Source organism: Nycticebus coucang, chromosome 12, assembly GCF_027406575.1.
Source record: "Nycticebus coucang isolate mNycCou1 chromosome 12, mNycCou1.pri, whole genome shotgun sequence".
Lineage (NCBI taxonomy): Eukaryota > Metazoa > Chordata > Mammalia > Primates > Lorisidae > Nycticebus > Nycticebus coucang.
The window spans coordinates 57,631,194-57,652,586 of record NC_069791.1 but is presented as its reverse complement, the minus strand read 5'-3'; the positions used below and the strand labels follow the sequence as shown (position 1 = coordinate 57,652,586).

The 21,393-nt window shown below is 50.0% G+C and overlaps 1 protein-coding gene across 17 annotated transcripts in view; it reads right to left on the bottom strand.

Moving 5' to 3' along the window:
• Positions 1–21,393, bottom strand: part of MICAL3 (microtubule associated monooxygenase, calponin and LIM domain containing 3) — a 239,530-nt gene that overhangs the window by 20,203 nt on the left and 197,934 nt on the right. For 12 of the 17 annotated variants that reach the window (XM_053555643.1, XM_053555642.1, XM_053555649.1 and 9 more), the window contains 9 exons: positions 20,982–21,250; positions 17,007–17,144; positions 15,537–15,599; positions 10,805–10,918; positions 9,613–9,756; positions 9,024–9,106; positions 5,340–7,158; positions 4,789–4,883; positions 852–902 (listed from right to left, as the gene is read on the bottom strand). In XM_053555643.1, coding sequence (XP_053411618.1) covers positions 852–902; positions 4,789–4,883; positions 5,340–7,158; positions 9,024–9,106; positions 9,613–9,756; positions 10,805–10,918; positions 15,537–15,599; positions 17,007–17,144; positions 20,982–21,250 — 2,776 coding nt within the window. The remainder of the gene's footprint in view (positions 1–851; positions 903–4,788; positions 4,884–5,339; positions 7,159–9,023; positions 9,107–9,612; positions 9,757–10,804; positions 10,919–15,536; positions 15,600–17,006; positions 17,145–20,981; positions 21,251–21,393) is intronic. The other 5 variants (XM_053555648.1, XM_053555654.1, XM_053555658.1 and 2 more) reach the window with 3 other exon arrangements.

The following is a 21,393-nucleotide window of genomic DNA, read 5'->3' as shown; positions in this document are numbered from 1 at the left end:
AGCCACTTTCTTCAAATGAGCAGTATTCATAAGGTTCTTCTAAGTGACACTGGATGTAGAGAAAACAGGGATGCTTCTCTGTTAAGTCTGGGTGAACCCCAAACTATTATAGTCTGAAGAAGGAACTGTAGAGTGCACCTGCACTGACTCTGGGCTCTGCACAGGTGACAGTTGGCTGCTGAGCAGGAGAAGGACACAGCCTGGGCAGGGTTGTTGTGTCTCGTGCCATCAAGAATTGAGCTTGCAATAGCCCAAACCCAGCACAAGTCCGCTGATGGAACTGTCTGAGTCCATCTGCCACCCAGGGCAAGAACAGCTGAAAGGACTGTCAGACCCTCTGAGCAAACACTGGGCAACCACCGAGAAGCCAAGGTTGGGAGTTTGCCTTTACTCACAAGATCTTTTTTACTGCCTCTGAGAAAACTAAACAACTCAAGAGTGTAGACTCCTAATCTTTACTCGGAGAGCTCACACTCTGGGCTCCACTGAGTAGGTGGTCCTAAGGGTCCTCAGCAGTGTTTCCATGCCCTGAGCATCTCCCCCAGCTCTTCACAGAGCAGAGCACAGGTGAACTGCCTGTCTCTGGGGTGCCCAGTCCCACAGGGGGAGCTCTGTATCCCACCCGGGCACCTGGAGCAAAATGACCACATGCACTCCAGTCAGTGAAGAGCGGGTCTCTCATCCTCCTCTCTCCTGACACAGCTAAACAAAGTCCTGCTGCCAATGTCTGCTGTTGCCCATGCATGGATGAACAGTTAGTGCGGATGTGGTCGGGGCCAGGGCAGGGCTGCTCGGTGGTTAATCACAGACAGGCATGCAACAGTGACCAGTCAATGGGAATGAGACACTACCTTTGATGCATATGATCTCCTGAATGCCAAGGCGTGTGGTACATAAATCGACTTTTAAGGGAATGGCAACGGAAAACAAAAAAGAATGGTAATAATAATAATGATTAAAAATTAAAAATAGAACACAGGAATGGAGCAAAATCAGTTAGAAGTTTAAAACAAACACACAAGACTTAAAACACATGATTATTGTTCACAGGACCGCCTACGGAGAAAGCTGGAATTAAAGATCCTGGCAGTAGTGTCTGAGTGAATCTCAGTTTTGAATAAAGCCAGGGGTCACTTTTCTGCTCACTGGGTTTGATTAGCTTCTTCCTCTCCACCCCCAAATCTTCTGTCTCTACCTCCTTTGTATACATAGTCAGAACTGTTTAAATACGCATTTACACATGCCATTTCTCCTTGAGTGACCCATTTGCTTATGGAAGTTTAGACCACCTCTTCCTGCTCCCTAGGGACAGCAAGGGGTTCCTGTCATCAGAGATAGATACAAACACAAAGCAAAACTGAGCAATGAATCCAACATTCTCTTCTGAAAGGCTCTCTCTTGCAATGTTCCTGACCAGGGCCATGGGGGGTTTCTCTTAATTGTACACAGTGAAAGGGAACTGTTATTCACAGAAAGTGTTTTTCAGACAGTAATGTGAACCTCTTCTCATCCCACTAAACCTTGAGCATAGCTGCTCCCAGAATTGAGGCAAGTTCCATTTCCTCTTCTGGTCTTCCTATTACCTGACTAAAAGGCAATAAAGGAGTGAGGGAGGGTGGTGGTTCAAGCTCTGGGAGGCCCTCTGTGCTGGAAAGGTTTTGAGAGCTCCAGGATGGCTGCAACCCTGGCCACCCTTGCTGTTTCTCTGAGCATCAGTGGAGTCAACTTAGGGCAATCTACACTCCACCAGGACATTGGGCTAGTGAAAGATAAGTCTGTCTCCTTCAACTCTAAGCATGTATGTCCTGCCTCAGGCTACCCATCTCTCTCACAAATCAGAGAGAGAGGAAGAATGTCATTATTAGAAGGAGCCAGCTAAAAAAAAAAAAAGGGCCAGATATGGTGGTTCTTGCTTGTAATCTCAGCACTTTAGGAGACCAAGGCAGGAGGATCACTTGAGCTCAGGAATTAAGAGACTAGCCTGGACAACATAGTGAGATATTGTCTCTACAAAAAATTGTTAAGTATTGACAATGAAATGTTAAAGAAGAAAAAAATTTATAAATGAGCTGGATGTGGTGGCATCCACCTATAGTCCTAGCTACTTGGGAACCACTGCACTCTACCCTGGGCAACAGAGGAAGACCTTATCTCAAAAAAAAAAAAAGGCTTGGCTCCCATAGCTCAGTGATTAGGACGCTGGTCACATACATGGAAGCTGGCAGGTTTGAGCCTGGCCCGGGCCTGCTAAAACAACAATTACAACTGCAATCAAAAAATAGCCAGGCATTGTGGCAGGCGCCTATAGTACCAGCTACTTGGGAGGTTGAGGCAAAAGAATTGCTTAAACGCAGGAGTATGAGGTTGCTGTGAGCTGTGATGCCACAGCACTCTACCAAGGGCAACACAGTGAGACCATGTCTCAAAAAAAAAGATGATTTTCCTAAGCAGCATGCAAAAAACTTCACAGGAACTACATAACTATGACCTAAGGAATAGCATTAACCTTCACCTGTGGCTGATGTCAAAATTAAAGGGGGTGGAGGCAGTGCCAGCTTCTCCATAATTTACTCATTTCTGAGTCTGGCACCAACTTTGGAGAGGTAATAACCAGAAGGGTGAGATCTGGTTACATCTCTGGTGGGCCCAAGAGGAGAAGGCCAGCATAAGAGCTGAGTGGGAGCCACCAGGCAAGGCAGCCAGCACCACAGTGCTCAAGGAGTAGCCAAGTTAGTTGTATTTCAAGTCAGGTTAAAGCAAAGAAAAGAGGAAAACACAAGTTCTCTCATGTTGGTAGGCTACAGATAATCTGCATTATCTTTTCTATAATGAACATTTTATTTATTTATTTATTTGTTTTTGTAGAGACAGAGTCTCACTTTAGCACCTTCAGTAGTGACCACTGAGGCAAAGTGTAGCTTGGACCACATTCTCCTTTCTTCTCTGACTCCCTTAGAGACTCCCTAAAAGCAGCACCTATCCTTGGGGTTGGGATGTATTTAGGGATCCACACAAATCCAGAAGCAATTCTTGGCTCATCAGGGACACATTCAACCAGATCCAAGGGAGAATGCAGACTCCCAAACCTTTTTTCAGCACTGGCCTGGCTCTAGGTGTCCTTCTAAGAATGTGGACAAAGAGCTAGCTAGCATAGCCAGAGGAGACTAATCTATCAAGGAGATGAGAAATAAAGTGACTAGCTTTCTCCAGTTGGCCAAATTACTTAAAAGAGGAACTAGATCAGGCTGGGAGAAGGGAAGTAGAAATGGGCTACAGAAGCCACCTTCACCAGGCAGGCCTGTGCAGGGGTTGAGGTCCACCATGACTCCACCCTGGCTGGTCTACTGACCAACAGTTCAAGAATCCCTGGAGGACAAATGGGTGGGCAGGCTCAAGTCCAACCCCGGAGAAGCCTTGTAAGAAAGTATGTGATGTCCTGGAGAAGCTCTACATTCAAAACTGAAGGTAGGGCCAGGCATGGTGACTCACACCTGTAATCCTAGCACTCTGGGAGGCTGAGGCAGGTGGACTGTTTCAGCTCAGGAGTTCAAGACCCCACCTCTACTAAAAATAGAAAAACTAGCTGGACATGGTGGTATTCACCTATAGTTCCAGCTACTCAGTAGGGTAAGGCAAGCAGATTGCTTGAGCCCAAGAGTTTGAGGTTGCTGTGAGCTATGATACCACAGCACTCTACCCAGGGTGACAGACTGAGACTCTGTCTCAAAACAAAACCCATAGAGGTAGGAGGAGCAGGGCCTTCACCTTGGCTAGGAGGGTGAGGCTGTGCCACAAGGCTGGAGAGAGGAGGTGGAGAGTAGAGTGGGACAGCTTCCCCTGACTCTGCCAAGCTGCCAGGACTGTCTGGGTTTCAGTTCTCATCTTAACACTGTTTCTGACATGGGCGCCCCTTAGAACTTGTTAGAATTCCCTCCTCCAACAGCATTGGATCGAGGAGTCCTTGGAAATCAGAAGACTAAGCAAGTACCTGAGGGAGGCTCATGATAAAGAAGCCTCCAATCCACACTGAGACTTACTCCTCATGGTCAGGGCCGCCACACCTCTTCCTGAGCCCTGAGCAGTGGGAGGGCAAAGTCAGACCCAGCATGTACCCTGCTTGGATTCCTGGAGCAGTTCTTTAAGAGCAGAAATTCCTCTCTAATTAACAAACCGCTAAGTAGCAACATTACTAGGTGTATCCCTCAGCACCTGCGTCAGGCTCCAGCCTCCCCTCCACGTCCTGTTGCCCCATCCACAACCCCAAGCCCTGACAGCCTTTTCCCTGCCACTCTGGGGGCTGAAGGATGCCCTGCACTACGCAGGACTTTCACAAGAAAAACAGAACAAATGGACAATGCCAGGCTTCCTAAAGGGAAGAGACACTTTAAGCATGGAATGCCTCTGGTCTTTTCTTCACAAGAACTCCTATCATGAAGAAAGCACAACCCCCAGACGCTCACAAGGCTGGTCGCGGTGGTTCATGCCTATAATCCTAGCACTCTGGGAGGCTGAGGCAGGTGGATTGCTTGAACTCACGAGTTTGAGACTAGCCTGAGCAAAAGCGAGACCACATCTCTACCAAAACTAGAAAAAAATTGAGGCAAAAGGATTGCTTGAGCCTGAGTTGGAGGTTGCTGTGAGCTATGATGCCATGGCCCTCTATCTAAAGTGACAGCTTGAGACTCTGTCTTGAAAAAGATATGAATAAATAAATAAAAAGCCCATGAGAAGATTTCCCTTTCTGTCTTCTCCTGGGACCATGGAAGCCCATGTGACTGGACCACACACCTCTCGCTTGGACTTCTGGGAGGCCCTCTCGAGGATGTCATCACTGGAAAGATCTGAGTCCTCTGAGAAACTCAGCTGGCGCCGGAGCTGCAGCTCTGTGAGAGGAAAGGAGAGGAGAGACCCAGTGAGGACAGCAGCCTGGCAGATGGGGTGGACAGGTGATTTCTTTTTAATTTAAGTGATTCTCAGCCCACACTGAGGGGCCAGTAGCTGGAATGCTGGCACTGTTAGGGTAGAGGCAGAGTTCAAACTATCTTGCCCAGTCCCCCAGGCAGTCCTGTACTCTGCAGGCCTCCTGGGGTTGTGTGACTTCAGGAAGGGCACAAACCTTCAAAGTCTCCCTTACTCAGTTCCAAGCTATTTTTATGATTCCATTAAGCAGGGACATGTCCTATGACCCTGTGACCTGTAGTTTGGTTCCCCCCTGCCAGCAGCACAGCACCTAAGAAGTCTTGGGGGGCAGCATGTCAAAGTGGCTCTTTTGAAAACACCAAATGCCCAGAGACAGTAACCTCTGCTCTGCCCACAGGATCCCCTTGGCTCCAACCCACCTGTCCGCATGACGGGAGGCATCCTATGCTTGCCAGAGTCCACTGTGGTGCCACTGGAAGGGGTGCTGGGGCAGGATTTGTCATCAGTCTTCTTCTTTTTGTCCTTCTTATACCCGGAGAAGACCGACTTCCACAAGGACTTGGGCTTGGAGGCTGCTTCCTCCAGGAGGCTGGGGCTGGGTTTCTCCAGGGGCCGGCCCTCACCTTTGGGCTTCTTCTCTTTCTTGTTTCTGCGGGGGGAGAAGAGTGATGACCTCTTCTTGCTCTTCCCACTGGAGCCCTCAGATGAAGTGACAGAACCGTCTGGGCCGCCCGAGTCTGATGGAGGGGAGAGGGGCTCTTCACTGAGGGCTCCATGCTTCAGGGTAGGCTCCTGAGAGCCTTTGAGGATGGGACGTCCAGGAGACTCGGCCCCACGGTCCTTGCCCTTGGAGGGCACTGAGGCTGCCTTTCGGGACCTGGGGGCCCCAGCTGCCACCTGCACTTCCTGCATCCTGCTCAGCTGTTTGGCCATGGCGTCCCGCAGTGCCTGGCTCTTCACAGACTTCTCCCTGGCTCGCATGCGCTCCTCAGCCAGTTCCTTGGCCTCTGGAGAGACCAAGGGCAGTGCCCTCTTCTGCAGCGGGGCAGCACCCTCCGGGGCAGGCAGCCTCCCACTCTCCTTGGCGGGGGGCAAGTGGAGGGCCTTCTCAGGGCGCAACCAGCAGGACGGGGGTGTGAAGAACTTCTCCTGTGCGCTCGAGTCCTCGGTCTTGTCGTCGTACGTGTCTTCCACATCATCTGCAAAGGGGATCTCATCTACGCTCTCCACGAACGACTTCCGCACCTCATCCCGGGGGGGCTGGGCAGGCTCTCGGGGGGGCCGCATAAATGTGGCAGGTGGGGGTAGCAGGGCCACTGAGGCCTTAGGCGGGGTTTCCTTGTGCTCACAGGGCCTCCTCTGCAAAGTGGCGGGCTCCTCCCCTGGAGGTGGGGGCGGCGGCGGGCTGGAGGGTGGGGTGAGCATGGCGGAGTCCGAGGTATTGAAGCTCTGGCTCCCCAGGGTCTTCATGTTGGAGGAGCTACCGTGAAGGCCCAAACCAGAGCTGCTGGACAGGTCCCTGCGCTCCTCCTGGGAACTTCTCAGCTCTCGGTCAGATGGTGATTTGGGAGTTGGCAGGGAGGGCTGGTCGCCCTCTGACTTTGGCAGGCCCAGCCTTTGAGGAACAGATGGAGGTTTTAGAAGATGGAGCCCCTCATCCTGAGGGGACTTTTCAACTGAATAGGCCTTTAGGGTGACTGGCTTAAAGGCAGGTGAGGGGAAGCTGGGCTCAGGACCCTTGCTGCGATCCACAGGCATGAGCCCAAGGCTGCGGCGGATTTCAGCGCTTTTCATCCAGAACTCTTCCACGAGGTCGTTCCGTTTGAGGGCCTCGTCCACAGGGAGAGGGCTGCCCAATTTGTCCCTGGAGTCAGCTTGGCTTTTGACAGGAAGCGGGGTGAGGGGGGTGGATGTTTTGGCTGGAACAGGCTGAAAGCATATGGGTGACAAGGTGGGAGACGGGATGGTGGCCTCAGAGGATGGCTGAGGCTGGGAGCAGATGGGGAGCGGTGTGGAGGGGGGTGCAGAGATGGCCAATGGAGACAGAGGTGGCGGACTCCCTGGTGAGGCTGGGGTCCTGGTTTCTGGCAGAGCCACTGGCTGAGACCGGATAGGAGAGTATACAGTGTTAGGATCAGTGGGGGCTTCAGCTCGGGGCTTCTCTTTGGGGAGCAAAGGTTCAGGGAAAAAGCGCTCCTCAGGTGACTTCATCTTGGTAGCAAGTAGGATCTGGGGCCCCTACAGAAAGAAAGACAGAAGCCACTTAGAGGGCTAGGGTTTCAATGGTCAGGAAAAAGCCCTAGGCAGGTTTGTCGCTCAAAGGGCTTATGCCTGTTGAAATAAATTCCTCCCTATGTCCTTTTCACTATTATTCAAATGGCTCCAGGAGAACCTTTCTCACTTCATGTTCTATTTGTCCATGTTTAGAACTATCCTACTTAGTTTGAACAGACTAGGCTTTCAGGAATGGTTAGAACATCCTATGTTCTTTGTTCACTGACATGAACAGTGTTCAAAAGGACAGAAGCAAATGCAACTCTCACCTCACAGCAACCCCCAGAAGCAAGATCCCTGACATTTGTGCAGAGGGGCCAGTGCAAGAAGATTGAAGATAGTTATTTGACAGTCTGTACTATGACCAAATTGTCCTTCCCAGGAAGCTCAGAGATGTATACAGATATTCCTACACTAACCCACATATCCCCCATCCAAGTGTCTCAATAAACAAAGCCCCCCATTTCACAGATAAAAATTACCAAATAAAGGCCAAGGTGGGAGGATACCTTGAGACCAGGAGTTTGAGACCAACCTGAGCAAGAGTGAGACCCTAAAAATAGAAATAGCGAGACTCTACTAAAAATAGAAAAATGAGCCAGGCACTGTGGCAGGTTCCTATAGTCTGAGCTACTTAAGGGGCTGAGGCAAGAGGATTGCTTGAGTCCTAAGAGTTTGAGGTTGCTGTGAGCTATGATGCCATAGCACTCTATCCAGGGCAACAGAGTGAGACTTTGTCTCCAAAAAAAAAAAAAATAAATAAATAAATCACCAAATAGTTACTTGCTTCCTAGAGCCCCAAAGACCAGGCTGTCTTTCTGATCTGTCCTCCATAGAGTACTTCCCAAACCACACCCTTTATGTTCAGTTTATTCTTCAATGTATGGTTCACACACTACAGGCAATCTGAATTTTTTTTTTTTTTTTTTTTTGAGACCGATTCTTACTGTCACCCAGACTAGAGTTCAGGTGCAATCACAGTTCACTGCAACCTCAAACTCCAGGGTTTAAGTGATCCTTCTGCCTCAGTTCAAAGTACTAAGATTACAGGTGTGAAGCACTATGCCTGGCCCCTAAATACATACTTTTTAAGAGTTAAACTTTATTCTAACATAATGTTAAGAAAAATATCACCTGTCATATCAAACCAACAGTCCAATCAATATTATTCCTATAATTTAAAAATAGTTAAAAAAAAAAAAAAAGAGAGACGGGATCTTGCTCTGTCATCTAGGCTGGAATACAGTGACACAACCATAGCTCACTATAGCCTTGTGTTCCCAGGATTAAGCCATCCTTCCACCTTAGTCTCCCAAGTATGCTGGGACTATGGGTGTATGCCACCATGCCTAGCTAAGGTTTTAAGTTTTTGCAGAGATGGGGTCTCACTATATTGTCCAGGCTGGTATTGAACTCCTGGACTTAAGTGATCTTCCTACCTCAGCCTCTCAAAATCCTAGGATTACAGATATAAGCCACCATGCCCAGTCTCCTAATAAACTTACTTTTAACACAAAGCGGTATGTGGACCTGGCAGAGTACCACAGGGATAGAAAACATGGATCTGGGGTCTACGTGGGGCAGGTTGGGAGATGCTGCCCAGAGAGGCTTGTCCCCAAGAGGCTCAACTGGAACCCCAAGGTTGCTCCTGAACGAACAGCTCCACTTAGCACAAGCAGAAAACACTTTTTTTATTCTTCCTCAGAATGAGGACGCCAGTGGGCTACTTCAGCTCTTTTTAGGCCTCATGCTAAAGGCCCAAAGACAGTTATACGTGCCCCAGGGTCCCTTTAGTAGTACATCCCCCATGGGGAGCCCCAAACTCTTACCTCTGCCAGAGGGCTGTGCACTGGAGTGAGCAGAAGGGCTTGTTCCTGAGGGGGCCGGATGGGGCCGGAAGCTTGGGAGAGATCTGAAAAGAATACAGGGCCTTACAAGAGGAATACCCTTTGTGCTAGGAGGGCATCCCTTTCTGCCAACATCAGGGAGGGTGTCGTGCTGTCAGGTGGCTGCCTGCAGAGGTGGGGAGGAGGATGGAGGGTTGAGCTGAGCTAGCTCATGCATAGTCTCGAGCCTGCTCCTCAGCTAATCTCTGGAAAGAACAGATCCTCTCCGAGGTGAGGGATCCTGCCTGGCACCCTCCTGCAGTGGTGTGCTTTGCCAGCACTGTCAGAGTGCCGACCTTCTTCATGCATATGGTCTGTATCCAAAGCTTTGAGATTACCTTCTGCCCTTCCACTAAGCCAAACAACATGAGAAGAGAGATAGGTGGAAGGAGGAGAAGGCACGGAGCTGCCTGCCCCTGGGGGCCGGTGAGACACTCTGCCACCTGCCCACAGGGCCGGGTGCTCTGTGCCACTCAGCTTGCAAGGTTCTCCCAGGAATTCTGGAAGCTGCTTCTCCTGCTGGCAGACTTACCTCTCTCTTGTTGCTTTGGCAAGGCGGGTAGTTTCTCCTCATCTTCTGACACCCTCAGCTCCAGCTCTGCCTCCACCTCAGCCTGGCGCTGCAAGCGGAGCTCTGTCTCAGCATCTGATGGGATGTCATCAGACCAGTGCTGATCTGGTAGAGGGAAGGGACAGACTTGGGTGCACATTCTGAGTAAAGCCATGTGGCTTTTCCATCTCCTCAGACAATGGCCCAACCAGTCTACCATTTGCAGCCCAGTCACTCAGGTTTGGGCCAGGCTCGGAGGGCCAGGTGAGCCTGCCTCTTACCTGGTGACAGACCCTGCCTGCTAGGCCACTCCAGCTTCTGAGAGACTTGGCCAAGAGAACTCCCTTGCTCCAAGCACACTGTTCTTTGCAAGGTGGTGTTTCATCAGAGCCTGTGGGACTCCATTTCTTCTTAAATATATCTACAATGACACGTGACAGGTCCCACCAAAGAGAGAGACTTGGGGTATGCCTGTGGAGGGCAGATCTGAACTTGTGGCTCCACCATCTGTGCTTTTGATGCCCAACTCTGTAGCCAAGATCTCTGCTCCACCCAGTCCCCACCTCCTTTCCCCATCAACCACACTGCAATTGTTAGCACACCACCTCTTGGCATTTAGCTTTCAGAGGGCATTGACAGCATGAATGTTCCTGCCACATTGCCCAGTCCAACAGGCACAGCCGTGTGCTGGTGACACAGTGAGTAACTCTGAGGCCCACCTCTATTGGCTGGCAGAGGTACAGCTTCTCTTGGGGTAATTTAAGAGAATACTCTGTTAAAGGACTGGAGGAGGTCCTGAAGGGGTATGTAAAGTTCGTTCTCTGGACTCAAGGGGGCCCTTTAGTGCTACAGAGCAAGGGAGAACACTCAGATTCCTCCTTCTGGAGGAGCTACCCCTGCATGGAGCCCCATATTTTCTTAGGCTCCCACCTGCAGCTCCAGGAGTACAGGCCATGCCAACTGGTGGGCTTCCAAGAGGGTGACACTGGATGCATTGAAGTCATCAGTGGACAGAGCAAAGAATGGACAAGGAGACCTAACGGCCACCTCCCCTGAGTGCCTTCCTTTTGGTTTAAAGAGTGTTGTTTTCATCTTTCCTGAGTTCCAATTGCTCTGGCCCTGCCCCCAGTGGGGAACAGGTGTCACCACGGGGGGAGGGGAGGTTGGGCCGTACCATCATCCAGCTCAGCACCAGTGTCCCCTGGGTCCCCATCCTCCGCTGCCTCCCCTTCTATCTCTGCCGGCTCCGAGTCCACATCTTCCTCCAGGTAATTCTCATCCAATGGGACTGTAAAGCAGAAATGTTCAAAGAAAGGAAGAAAAGGAAAGACAGACAGACAGACTGCCTCTGCAGATGGGAAAGAGGTATTGCTTTCTCCAGTGTTGTAATGTGCAAGCCAAGGGAGAAGCCATCAGACTTGGGGGAGCTCTCCACACTCAGTGTGGTGCTGGGGAGGCCCAGGCCCGTCCTGAGCACAGGAAACTTACATTTCCCAGTGCTAGTGGGGCTAGCAGAAGAAGAATAGCTGGAGGCCTGTCATTTTCCCTCTTCCTCCAGAGGCTGCTATAAGAGCCTCAAGCTAGAGAAGGATGGAAGGGGAACACTGTTCTGGCCCAGGCTGGCAGGCACCTGCCCAAGACAGAGCTATGGTGCTGTTCCCTGCCATCAGTGCTCACGGCCAGGTGTGGTGCTGGCTGCCTCACATGCCTTCAGTCATTCAGCCCTCAGAATTCAGGTGGAGTGCCCTAAATCTGAAAATCTGAAATTCAAAATGCTCCAAAATCTGAATTTTGTTTTTTGCATAAAATCATTAGAGATACTATATAAAATCACCTTCAGCCCACGTGAATACGGTATAGATGAAACATAAATGCCTTGCATGTTGAGACTTGGGTCTCATCCCCAAGATAACTAATTGTGTATATGAAAACATTCCCAAATCTAGAAAAATCTGATATCTGAAACACTTCTGCTCCCAAGCACCTTGGATTAGGGGTACTGAACCTGTAATACAATTAGAGGGACCATTTCTAATTCCTTCCTTTCAATGCAAAAACCCAGGCCCAGACATTTTAGGTGACACGTTCCTGCCACATTGCCCAGTCCAGCAGGCACAGTGGGATGCTGGTGACACAGTGAGTGAGTAACTCTGAGGCCCACCTGCATTGGCTGGCAGAGGTATAGCTTCTCCTGGGGTAATTTAGAGAATAGTCTGTTCAAGGACTGGAGGAGGGCCTGAAGGGGTATGTAAAGTTCATTCTCTGGACTCAAGGGCCCTTCAGTGCTATAGAATTAAGGAGAACACTCAGACTCCTCCTTCTGAAGGAGCTGCCCCTGACCACGCACCCCTTCCCCCATCTCTGCTCACTCAGAACTCACACTCACAACTCAGAATAAGATACTGCAGCTCAGAAAGCAACACACACTGCCTAAGGGATGCCATGAGTTTCCTGAGTCCCCTCAGACTTACAGAACCCTTTTACCGGGGGCCTTGGGGCTCTTCTAGGGTTCTAAGCACAGCTACCCTCAGATTTACATTTCAGGAAAAAGGTTGTGCTTTGATTTATATTTACAAGAAGGAAAGGGGAGCAGAAGAACCAGCTGGGAGGTGAGGAGCATTAGGTTGATGTCTAAAACAGCTGTGCTCAAGTGGGAGGGGGTACCCTGGGTAACTAGGCCCTTGCATCCTAACAACCGAGGCTGTGTGTGAGACTGAGGTCAGAGCATAATGAAAAGTATGGATATAGCTCCTTTGGGGTGAGGTGGGACGCAAGTGCCTCTGACCAGGAAGGGGTCTTGGAAAGTGTTTGTGTTCTATTTCTTGGCCTGCAAAGTTGTTACTCAAGTTCTTGTTTCTTTAATAATTCCTTAAACTAGGCTGGGTGCAGTGGCTCATGCACTGTAATCCTAGTGCTCGCAGAAGCCAAGGCAGGTGGATTGCCTGAGCTCAGGAATTTGAGACCAGCCTGAGCAAGAGTAAGACCCTGTCTCTAAAAAAAAATAGCTGGGCATTGTGGCAGGCACCTATAATCCCAGCTACTCAGGAGGCTGAGGGAAGAGAATCACTTGAGCACAAGAGTTTGAGGTTGCTGTGAGCTATCATGCCATGGTACTGTTATATCCAGGGTGACAAAGTGAGACTCTGTCTCAAAAAAAAAAAAAAAAATCCCTTAAGCTGTATACACATCTTTTATGCACAGCTCATAAGAAGATGGTTCAAATCCAGCTTTTTGAGCACTGTGTGATATAGGTTTGGATTGGAACAGATGGGAAGCCTGGGTTATGGGGGACGGGGGAGCTCTGGGGCAAGCTGGCAACCAGAGCAGCCCATGGAGCAGGCAGTGCCACGGTGTTGTTCTATGACGATAGCATTTGCTGGAGGAAATACTGGGGAAAAGCTACTCAATTATTTCCATAGGTTAAAACCTTTGTGTGAAGCCAGTCATGGTGGCTCACTCCTGTAATCCCAGCACTTGGGAGGCGGATGTGGGTGGATTGCCTGAGCTCACAGGTTCGAGACCAGCCTGAGCAAAAGCAAAACCCTGTCTCTAAAAGAAAAAATAGGCAGGTGTTGTGGTGGATGCCTGTAGTCCTGGCTACTCAGGAGGTTGAGGCAAGAGAATTGTTTGAGCCCAAGAGTTGGAGGTTGCTGTGAGCTGTGACACCATGGCACTCTACCAAGGGCGACAAAGTGAGATTCTATCTCAAAAACAAACAAACAAGCCCTCCCCCCCAAAATAAAAAACCTTTGTGTGACAGTGTTGCTCTCAAAGAAGATGGTTCATCAAACACCAGGAGGCATAAACAAAAACCCTACCAAAAATCATTGAACTCCTCTTGGCCCCTCCTTGAACTTGAGCTTTCTCTTTGGATAGTGAATCCATTGTTTTACTACACCATTTCTCAGAAGGCTGGTGAAAGCAGAATGCAGGCTCGTCCTGCAGAGAGCCCACTGTCCCTGCCATGTCTGCCTGAGCAAATCTGAGTGTCTGGGCACTGAGAAAGTAACCTGACACCCTTGTTGGTGAGTGAACTGGAAGCCAGTACCCAGGAGAAACCCCACACAGGCGCCCCCAGTCTGGCCCAGCCAAGGCATAAGGCACACCGAAGCAGCCTGATTCAGTCCCTCCCACCCCACACTCCCTGGTCCTTCCCGCGGTTCTTCTACTTAGAATTTCCACTAAGAAGCATCTGTGGTAGAGTCAGAAGGGTAAGAAGTCTACACTCCTTGGCAGTACCTTGAAAGAAACAATTGTCACGTGTATCAAAAAACAAACAAGTGAGAAACAACAGTGCAGCAGCAGCAGGCGTTGAAAGAGAGGCAGCTTGAGGATGGAACTGGGGTTAAATCCAGGTTAAGATGGAGCGTGGGGTGCTAGAAGCTGCCACGCAAGTTGAGGAGCACACACTGTGGAAGCTGGCAGTCGCTGATGTACTTAGCTTTTGGTTCCTTTCAGTCGTGGTAGCGCAGCCCTATCCCCTTGGCCTAGGGAAGCTCGCTAACTGGAAGGGGGAGCGACAGTTTCTGCTCACAGAATTACTGGCTCAGAGGAGGCTTTCCCTCTCTCCTTGCAGTTGTCTGAGGCACCCCCTGACTTACATGTACCTGTTTATTCTCCCTGCTGCTGGTGAGGACAAAGGGATAAACTAGTAAAGGCCCATGATTTCCAATCTGCCTGTCCCAGAAGCAGCTATCACAAAGGGGTGCTCAGCTGGGAGATGCTGCCCTCCGCAAGCAGAGTTTGATAACACGTGGAGGGACCCTGGGGTCCTCATGACTTGGGTGAGGTGGAAGCTGCATTAACATTCAAAGGGCAGAGGCCAAGGATGCTAAACCCCCTGAGAGGTAAAAAGCTGTCCTGCCCAAGATGCTGCTAGCCCCTCACTGAGAAACATATTTCCAAAAACACTCAGGAAGGACAGCTAAATTTTTCTCAACTCTCTTTGGCCTAATGCTTAGAGATGCTTGCTTGTACCTCAGCCTAGAGCAGCGGTTCTCAACCCACAGGAACTGTATTAAAGGGCCGCGGCATTAGAAAGGTGGAGAACCACTGCTGTAGAGAGCCTGTCCCTCCATTTTAGCTGAACAATATCCACCAACCCTTTGCTCTCCCTCTTCACTGATCATTTCTCCATAAATCTCCAGTGAGTTTTCACTGTTTCCTTCTCTGCTCCCCTGGCAGGTTTGTGGAATATAATCCAATTCCCTGACTTTCACACTCACTTGCTACCTAACTTAATTTCAACAGATTCTAAACTTCAGGGCTAAAGTGTCCCTTTGGCCAGGCGCAGTGGCTCATGCCTGTAATCCCAGCACTGTGGGAGGCTGAGGAGGGAGAATTGCTTGAGCTCAGGAGTTCGAGACTTACCTCAGTGAGAGTGAGACCCCGATTCATTAAAAAAAAAAAAAACAAAAAAAAAAACCTAGCTGGGAGCCGGGGCAAGCACCTATAATCCCAGGGCTTCCAGAGGCTGAGGCAGCAGGATGCCCACAGCCTGAGTCTAAGGCTGCTTTGAGCTATGATGCCATTATACTCTGCTCAGGGCATAGGGTGGGACTCCGTCTCAACAACAACAATAAAAAACAAACAAACAAGGAAATAAAAGAATAATAATAAAGTGTCCCTTCAGCTTTGGCCCTTCCTGCCAGCCTCTCTCAATGACTAACTATTGCCCTTGTCCTACCTCTGCTACTGCTGTCCTCTGAGCTTCTCTGAGGACATGGGGTGTGCATCTGGCCCATGCAAGAACGGCTGCCTGGGTGAGGCATGCATGTGCCCCCGCCCGCTTCCGGCGCTCTGGCATGCACTAGGGACAGGCCCAAGGTTCTAGTGTTAAGGTACCAGCACAGCTGCCTAGAAAGAAAGGTTACAGTAAGGGGGGAGAGCAAACATCACCAGACTACCTCCGGAGACCGTCTCCAGCCAGGCCTGCACTGCCGCACGGCGTATGGAGGGAAGGTCGGGCACTGAATTTAAAACAGATGACAAAACAAATGCAAAGTTACACAGCAATAAGCTTCTTGATGAGGAGAGCTATCCAAAACAGAAGAAAAACCTAGGTGACATTATAAGAGGCCCTTCCAACTCTGGTGACGAGTAACAGCCCAGTAGTTAGCCTGTGTGACAGGTGTCCAGGACAAAGAGAGAAGAGAGAACCCAAGGGAGGGCCAGGGTCGGTGTAGAGCTACAGAGCCCTTCCGATTCCACAGCCAATGTGACATCCTGGTCAGCAGAGTCTCTCTTATCAACCTCTTCAGAGCTGCTGGGTGTTCACAGCGCCACAAAAGCTGGTCACGGAAGCTGGTCTTGCCTATAGGTAAAGATGTGGGGCTGGGGAGGATTGGATGTCCCACTAACGGCTAAGTTTCATTATGGCAGGAACTGCTCTTTCTATGTGCTCAGAGCCCTGCAGGGTGCACGGCCCTGCACTGGTGCTGGATGAAAACATGAACGTGAGTGAGAGAGAAACAGGTCAGTGAGCTTGAGGATTGCCGGGGAGGACGGCATGGCAGCTACCATGCTCCTCAACAGTCTCCATTTTTTCTCTTACTGCTATTCTTTTATTAAAAGAAGCCAGATTGAGGGCGGTGCCTGTGGCTCAGTCGGTAAGGCGCCGGCCCCATATACCGAGGGTGGCGGGTTCAAACCCGGCCCCGGCCGAACTGCAACAAAAAAATAGCCAGGCGTTGTGGCGGGCGCCTGTAGTCCCAGCTACTCGGGAGGCTGAGGCAAGAGAATCGCTTAAGCCCAGGAGTTGGAGGTTGCTGTGAGCTGTGTGAGGCCACGGCACTCTACCGAGGGCCAGAAAGTGAGACTCTGTCTCTACAAAAAAAAAAAGAAGCCAGATTGAAGTACATCTTTGTCCTACTGTGCAACACAGATCACTACACCTAAAGCGTGGAGCAATTACACTAGCTACTGTACGGGCCTCCTTGATATAAATTTCTTCCTAAAAGTTCGTTTCACGTCAAAACATGTTCCCCCTGCTTCTTGCAGATGCACATTCACACCCAGACACACTCCATGAGGAAAACACCTTACGAAGTGGGGAGAAAGCGACTTTGCCTAGAAATGTAGGAGAAAGAAAGCTACTTTTTGGTTTTCCCAAGGCCAAGTACATTGTACTATTTTGCATCAATAGAGACAGAGCCTACAACCTCTTCGTCTATAGAGAACTTTACATATCCTCAAATGACAGTCAAAGGCAGTCATCACAATTAACGTTGGGAAAATGAAATGCTCTGCTGGCTCCTGCTTTTGATCAAACTGATAGCTCTTACCCTAACAGAAAGGTCATTAGCAGTAGCAGGAGGGGAGGTAGGGGCTGGAGGTGCTCAGAGGCACTCTAGGACCTCGGATCTGCAAATAGTTACCTCTAGAAGTAGAGGACTCAGAGGTTGGTACCATTCTCTCCTCCTCCTCTTTCTCACGAATATGTGTCCAGTGCACATCAGCCTGGATCTCCAAGGGATCCACTGGGTTTATAATCTGCTGGAGCCTCTGGTTCCCGGCTAGTATACCCGGTTCAGGGGGTCAAGGAGATGAACGGGAGGAAGGAGGGAGAAAATAAACAGTCAAGGGAAGGAGGGAATGAAACACCACAGGAAAAGAAACACAAAGAAAAGTTACAGCATTTGGGATCAGTATGAATCAGAAAGACATAAAAAACTGAGAGCACACGTGTGTGAACGTGCGCGCGCACACACACACCACTCCTACTCATTCAATTTGATTAAGTCATTTAAAGCTTGGCATGTACTATTAATTTCAAAGAAAAGAATCACACATTCTAACTTGAAATGCAGAGAGAACTTTCCTTTGTGATGCTTTTTTCATCCTAAAACTGCATTTGTGGGACCCCCATGTCAAGTTGGGAAAATAGATTACAACTGGCCTCTGAAGGACCAGTTCCCCAGGGGTCATGAGGACTCAGTTCTGTCACCTAGCATAGACCCCACAGCACATCATTCTTGCCCTTCTGCTGGTCCCAAGTGCTTACTTCCACGTTAACTGCTTCTCCTTTGAGATTTAAGCCAAGTGACAAGGGGGAAGTAAGAGGGAACTGTGTTGCTCTCCCATGAGCCAGCAGCTCACATAGGATAGGAGCGTACTTTCTTGGTATTTCAGTTTTTCCCTTTTGCAGTTAGAGCTACTACAACAGAGAAAAGTCCCCTCCCCTAATGGGTTTTGTGGTACAAGCTGGGTCCATGGCAGGATCATAGGGTTGAGGAGACAATGGTTGGGACAGAAAGCAGAGCTCTGTCTAGGACATTCCCGAAACTCTAGGAGTTAGTTCATGGGGAGGAATCAGACCAATACTGTGGTCAAAGTCCTTTTCCTTAAAACTCCATTTGGTGCCTCCACTGGTCCCTTCTGGACACAAAACTTGGTTCCTCAGCTCGGTGAAAACTCACTAGCTGGCCTTTAGATTTTTCTTGCCGTCAGAACCCAAGGGATCTGTGTGCAGCCCCTACCCTGTGGATCCCTTTAGTTAGTACTTGGATCACATTGTACAGTTGAGTTGAAATAAAGGGACAGGTAGCAACCTGGGGGGAGGGGCACCCTCCACAGGAGGGGGCTGTTTAGGCAAGAAGAGCAGGTGCCACTTGATCTGAAGGGTCCTGGGGCTCCTCTCAGGAGCCAGCTTCCATCTGGGAATGTACATCACACTTCCCCTCAACAGTCTCCCCTGCCAATCTGGCTTTGGCTTTAGTTGCTATAACCCCAACTTCTTAAGTTCAAGAAACATGGAATGTGATATGGGCAGAAATTGCCAATAAGACCACCAAATACAGATGCTTGCACTATGCCCTGCTGTACGGGGGGGTGGGGGTTACTCAGCCCCTCATGTACTCCCTTTCTAGGGCTACTAGTGTCTATAGATTCATGGACTTTTCCTAAGGTCAATTTGCCTTCTTGGTGCTGGATGGGGCTGAATCACAGCAAGGCTTTAGGTATCTCCGGACTGAGGAAGACATGGCAAACATGCAGGATCTCTCTTTTCTTTCTCAGCAACAAGGGGAAGATGGTGATTCTTCTACCTGATGCCTGTTCTCTTCCTGATAATACATCCAGCCTTGGACTCATCCACAGCATGAAGCCAGCATTTCCTCCTTTCTCAGAGAAATGTTAAATGCACCTGTGGGGGGGGAGGTCAGGTTTTCTACACAGAGAAGATGCTGAGTCTTAAGTGGATGAGGGGAACTTGCAGCAAAACATACATGGACACATATGAGCCACATCCAGTAAGGCTGATTCTGCAGTCTGACTTCTTCCTGAATCTCTTTTGACTCCCACGCTATTCTGCAGGTGACAGAGACATGTGCACAGTCTGGCAGTGCACGCATCTTGTCCTATGGGACCTGCTCGTAGATGTAAATTCTGGATGGCTGCTAGGAAGCTGGGGGAGAAGGTGGGCAAGGGGGCAGAGTGGGTGCTTTTACGTGTATCCGAATCTTCTTCCTTTGAGAGAAGCTGGATGCCCTGGCCTTGCAGTTCTCTGTCCCGGGGGCAGTACTCCCCTTCTACAGCAGGGGGAGCCAGACACACACCACAGCATCAAGAATCCCGAAGCGGGTAAGGGAGAGAAAGTGGGGAATGGAGGGGAGGGAAGAGAATAAAAGAAGAGTTATCTTCTGCTGCAGGGCAATAATGTCCTGCCACTGCCTACACAGGCACGGAAGGCCACTGCCCAAAAGGCCTACTGAGGGCTAGGAGCACAGGCTCTCATCCGGGAACTTTCAGCGTTGTGAAAGTTGGTGTGTGTTTCTCTAGTTAAAGCCCATTTCCTAGAAGTTTGGTCTTGAAATTAGGTCCAAGTCCAGAAAATGAAGTCTGCATGAAGGAAAGCTGGCCTAAACGCTCCTGAAAAGGAAACAAGCTTGGACCCTGAGCTATGTCAAGTTAGGCCAGTAAGCATTAATCATCACCTGGAAGATAACGAGGTCTGGAATGACGCGAACAAAATACCTTTCCCCTGGACAGCTGTGACTCATTCACTCTGACTAGCATGGGTGCAGAAGCTACTTTGGGCCTGCCGGGATCGGCAGAGACGGCAGGGTGGTGAAATAATTCGAGGTTCCTGAACAGGCCCTGGGCCTGCCTCCTGCTTGCACAGACCTTACTCATTTTTCATAAACAGACCGAGCAGGAAGGGGCAGGCTGCCCACTGCCACCTTGTGGGTCCTGCCCAAGCCTTCCTCTGCCTGCAGGAGAACAAGAAGAGCAGCTCCTTAGGGACCCAAGGAAGTGCTCTGGCCCTAACCACTCACGCTGACACCAAAGGGTCAGCAGGAGGGTGTGTTTCCTTCTTGACCAATTTGCCTCATCTGGGCCAGCGTCCCAGAGCTGCACAGTTCTCTGGGGACCAGCCTAGCAATATGAGCTCCCTTCAAGGAAGGGCTTGGGCCTTGCTGTGCCAGAGAAAACAGACCCTAGGATGGGACTGGGCAGCGAGCACACCAAATTCCAGGAAAAGCAGAGATAAGCACAAGAGTAGTGGAGGAGTCGATGCCAGTTCCACACTGAGCCTGGGGCTGTCCAGGATTTAATCTGCTTTTCTGATGAGCTGAGAGGCCCTGGTGCTCAGAAATTAAAAGCTATGTCCTTCTTGTTCACTTCAAGCCAATCCCTCAGGGGAACCAGGTCTTCACATATCCTGTTCCTTCATCATCACCCACCAGACTTCTGCACAACTGGGACAGGGAAAGAATGACCCTCTCTCTTTACACAATCAAGAGGAAGAGGCCCCATGAATCCTTCCTCATCATTCGAGGTCACAGAGCCAGAGATAGGGACAGAACTGAAAAACCTAAGAGTCCAAGTCAAGAGAATAATTCAGAACCAGAGTGACTGGGTACTGAGATTACGACACTCCCTTCCAGGACACTGGCTCCAAGTGTTGCTCTGGGTGTCACTGACTGAACCCTGACCAGTGCCACCTAAATTCATAGCAGCCTTAAACATCCAAGACTAGGAACCAGGGAATCCTCTAAAAAGCTAATTTCCCTTTCTTTGTTAAGATAAACTTCTTTAAAATAAAAGGGAAAAGAGAGAAAATGAGAAGAAGACAAGAAAAGTGACCTGATTCAGATGGAGCTCTTAGACTGGCCCTCTGCCTTCCACATCCAATTTCTAATGGCGGTGTGCACAGGGGACACCATTCCCACTGCCGATGGTCAGATACCAGTGTCCTCTCCTGTGCCCCCATATCCTGAGTCAGGAGGGAGCATCCCTGGGCTCTGGGAGGCATGTTTGTGTAATTAACGTCAGCCTCAGAAACCACACACGCACACATGGATCACTGGGGGGAGATGGGGTCAGGGTTGAGAAGAGACTTTTTTCCTGACCTTCACTGGACTCTTCCTCCTCCTCATCATATTCTTCCTCCTCCTCTTCTTCATACTCCTCCTCCTCCTCCTCCTCTTCGTTCCCAGGCCCAAAGCTCTTGGAGGCCTCAAGCTCCTCTTCGCTCTTCCCTTTCAGAAGAGCATGGATCCTCACAGCCTCCTTCCAAGGGACGCCACCCAGGTCAGAGGGAGGCAGCTGTGGCTCTTCCTCCTCCTCTTCCTCCTCCTCTTCCTCCTCCTCTTCCTCCTCCATGTCAGACTCGGAACTGCTGTGAGTAAATAACCATGCAAGCAGAGTGAGGGAATGGCAAAAACCAAGAAGGGGAAAGTTACGTGTCCCAGGCAAAGTACCTGATGAGCAGGAAGAGGCAGCACCCTTCCCTGACCAAAGAGGGCCGAGGGAAGGGAAAGA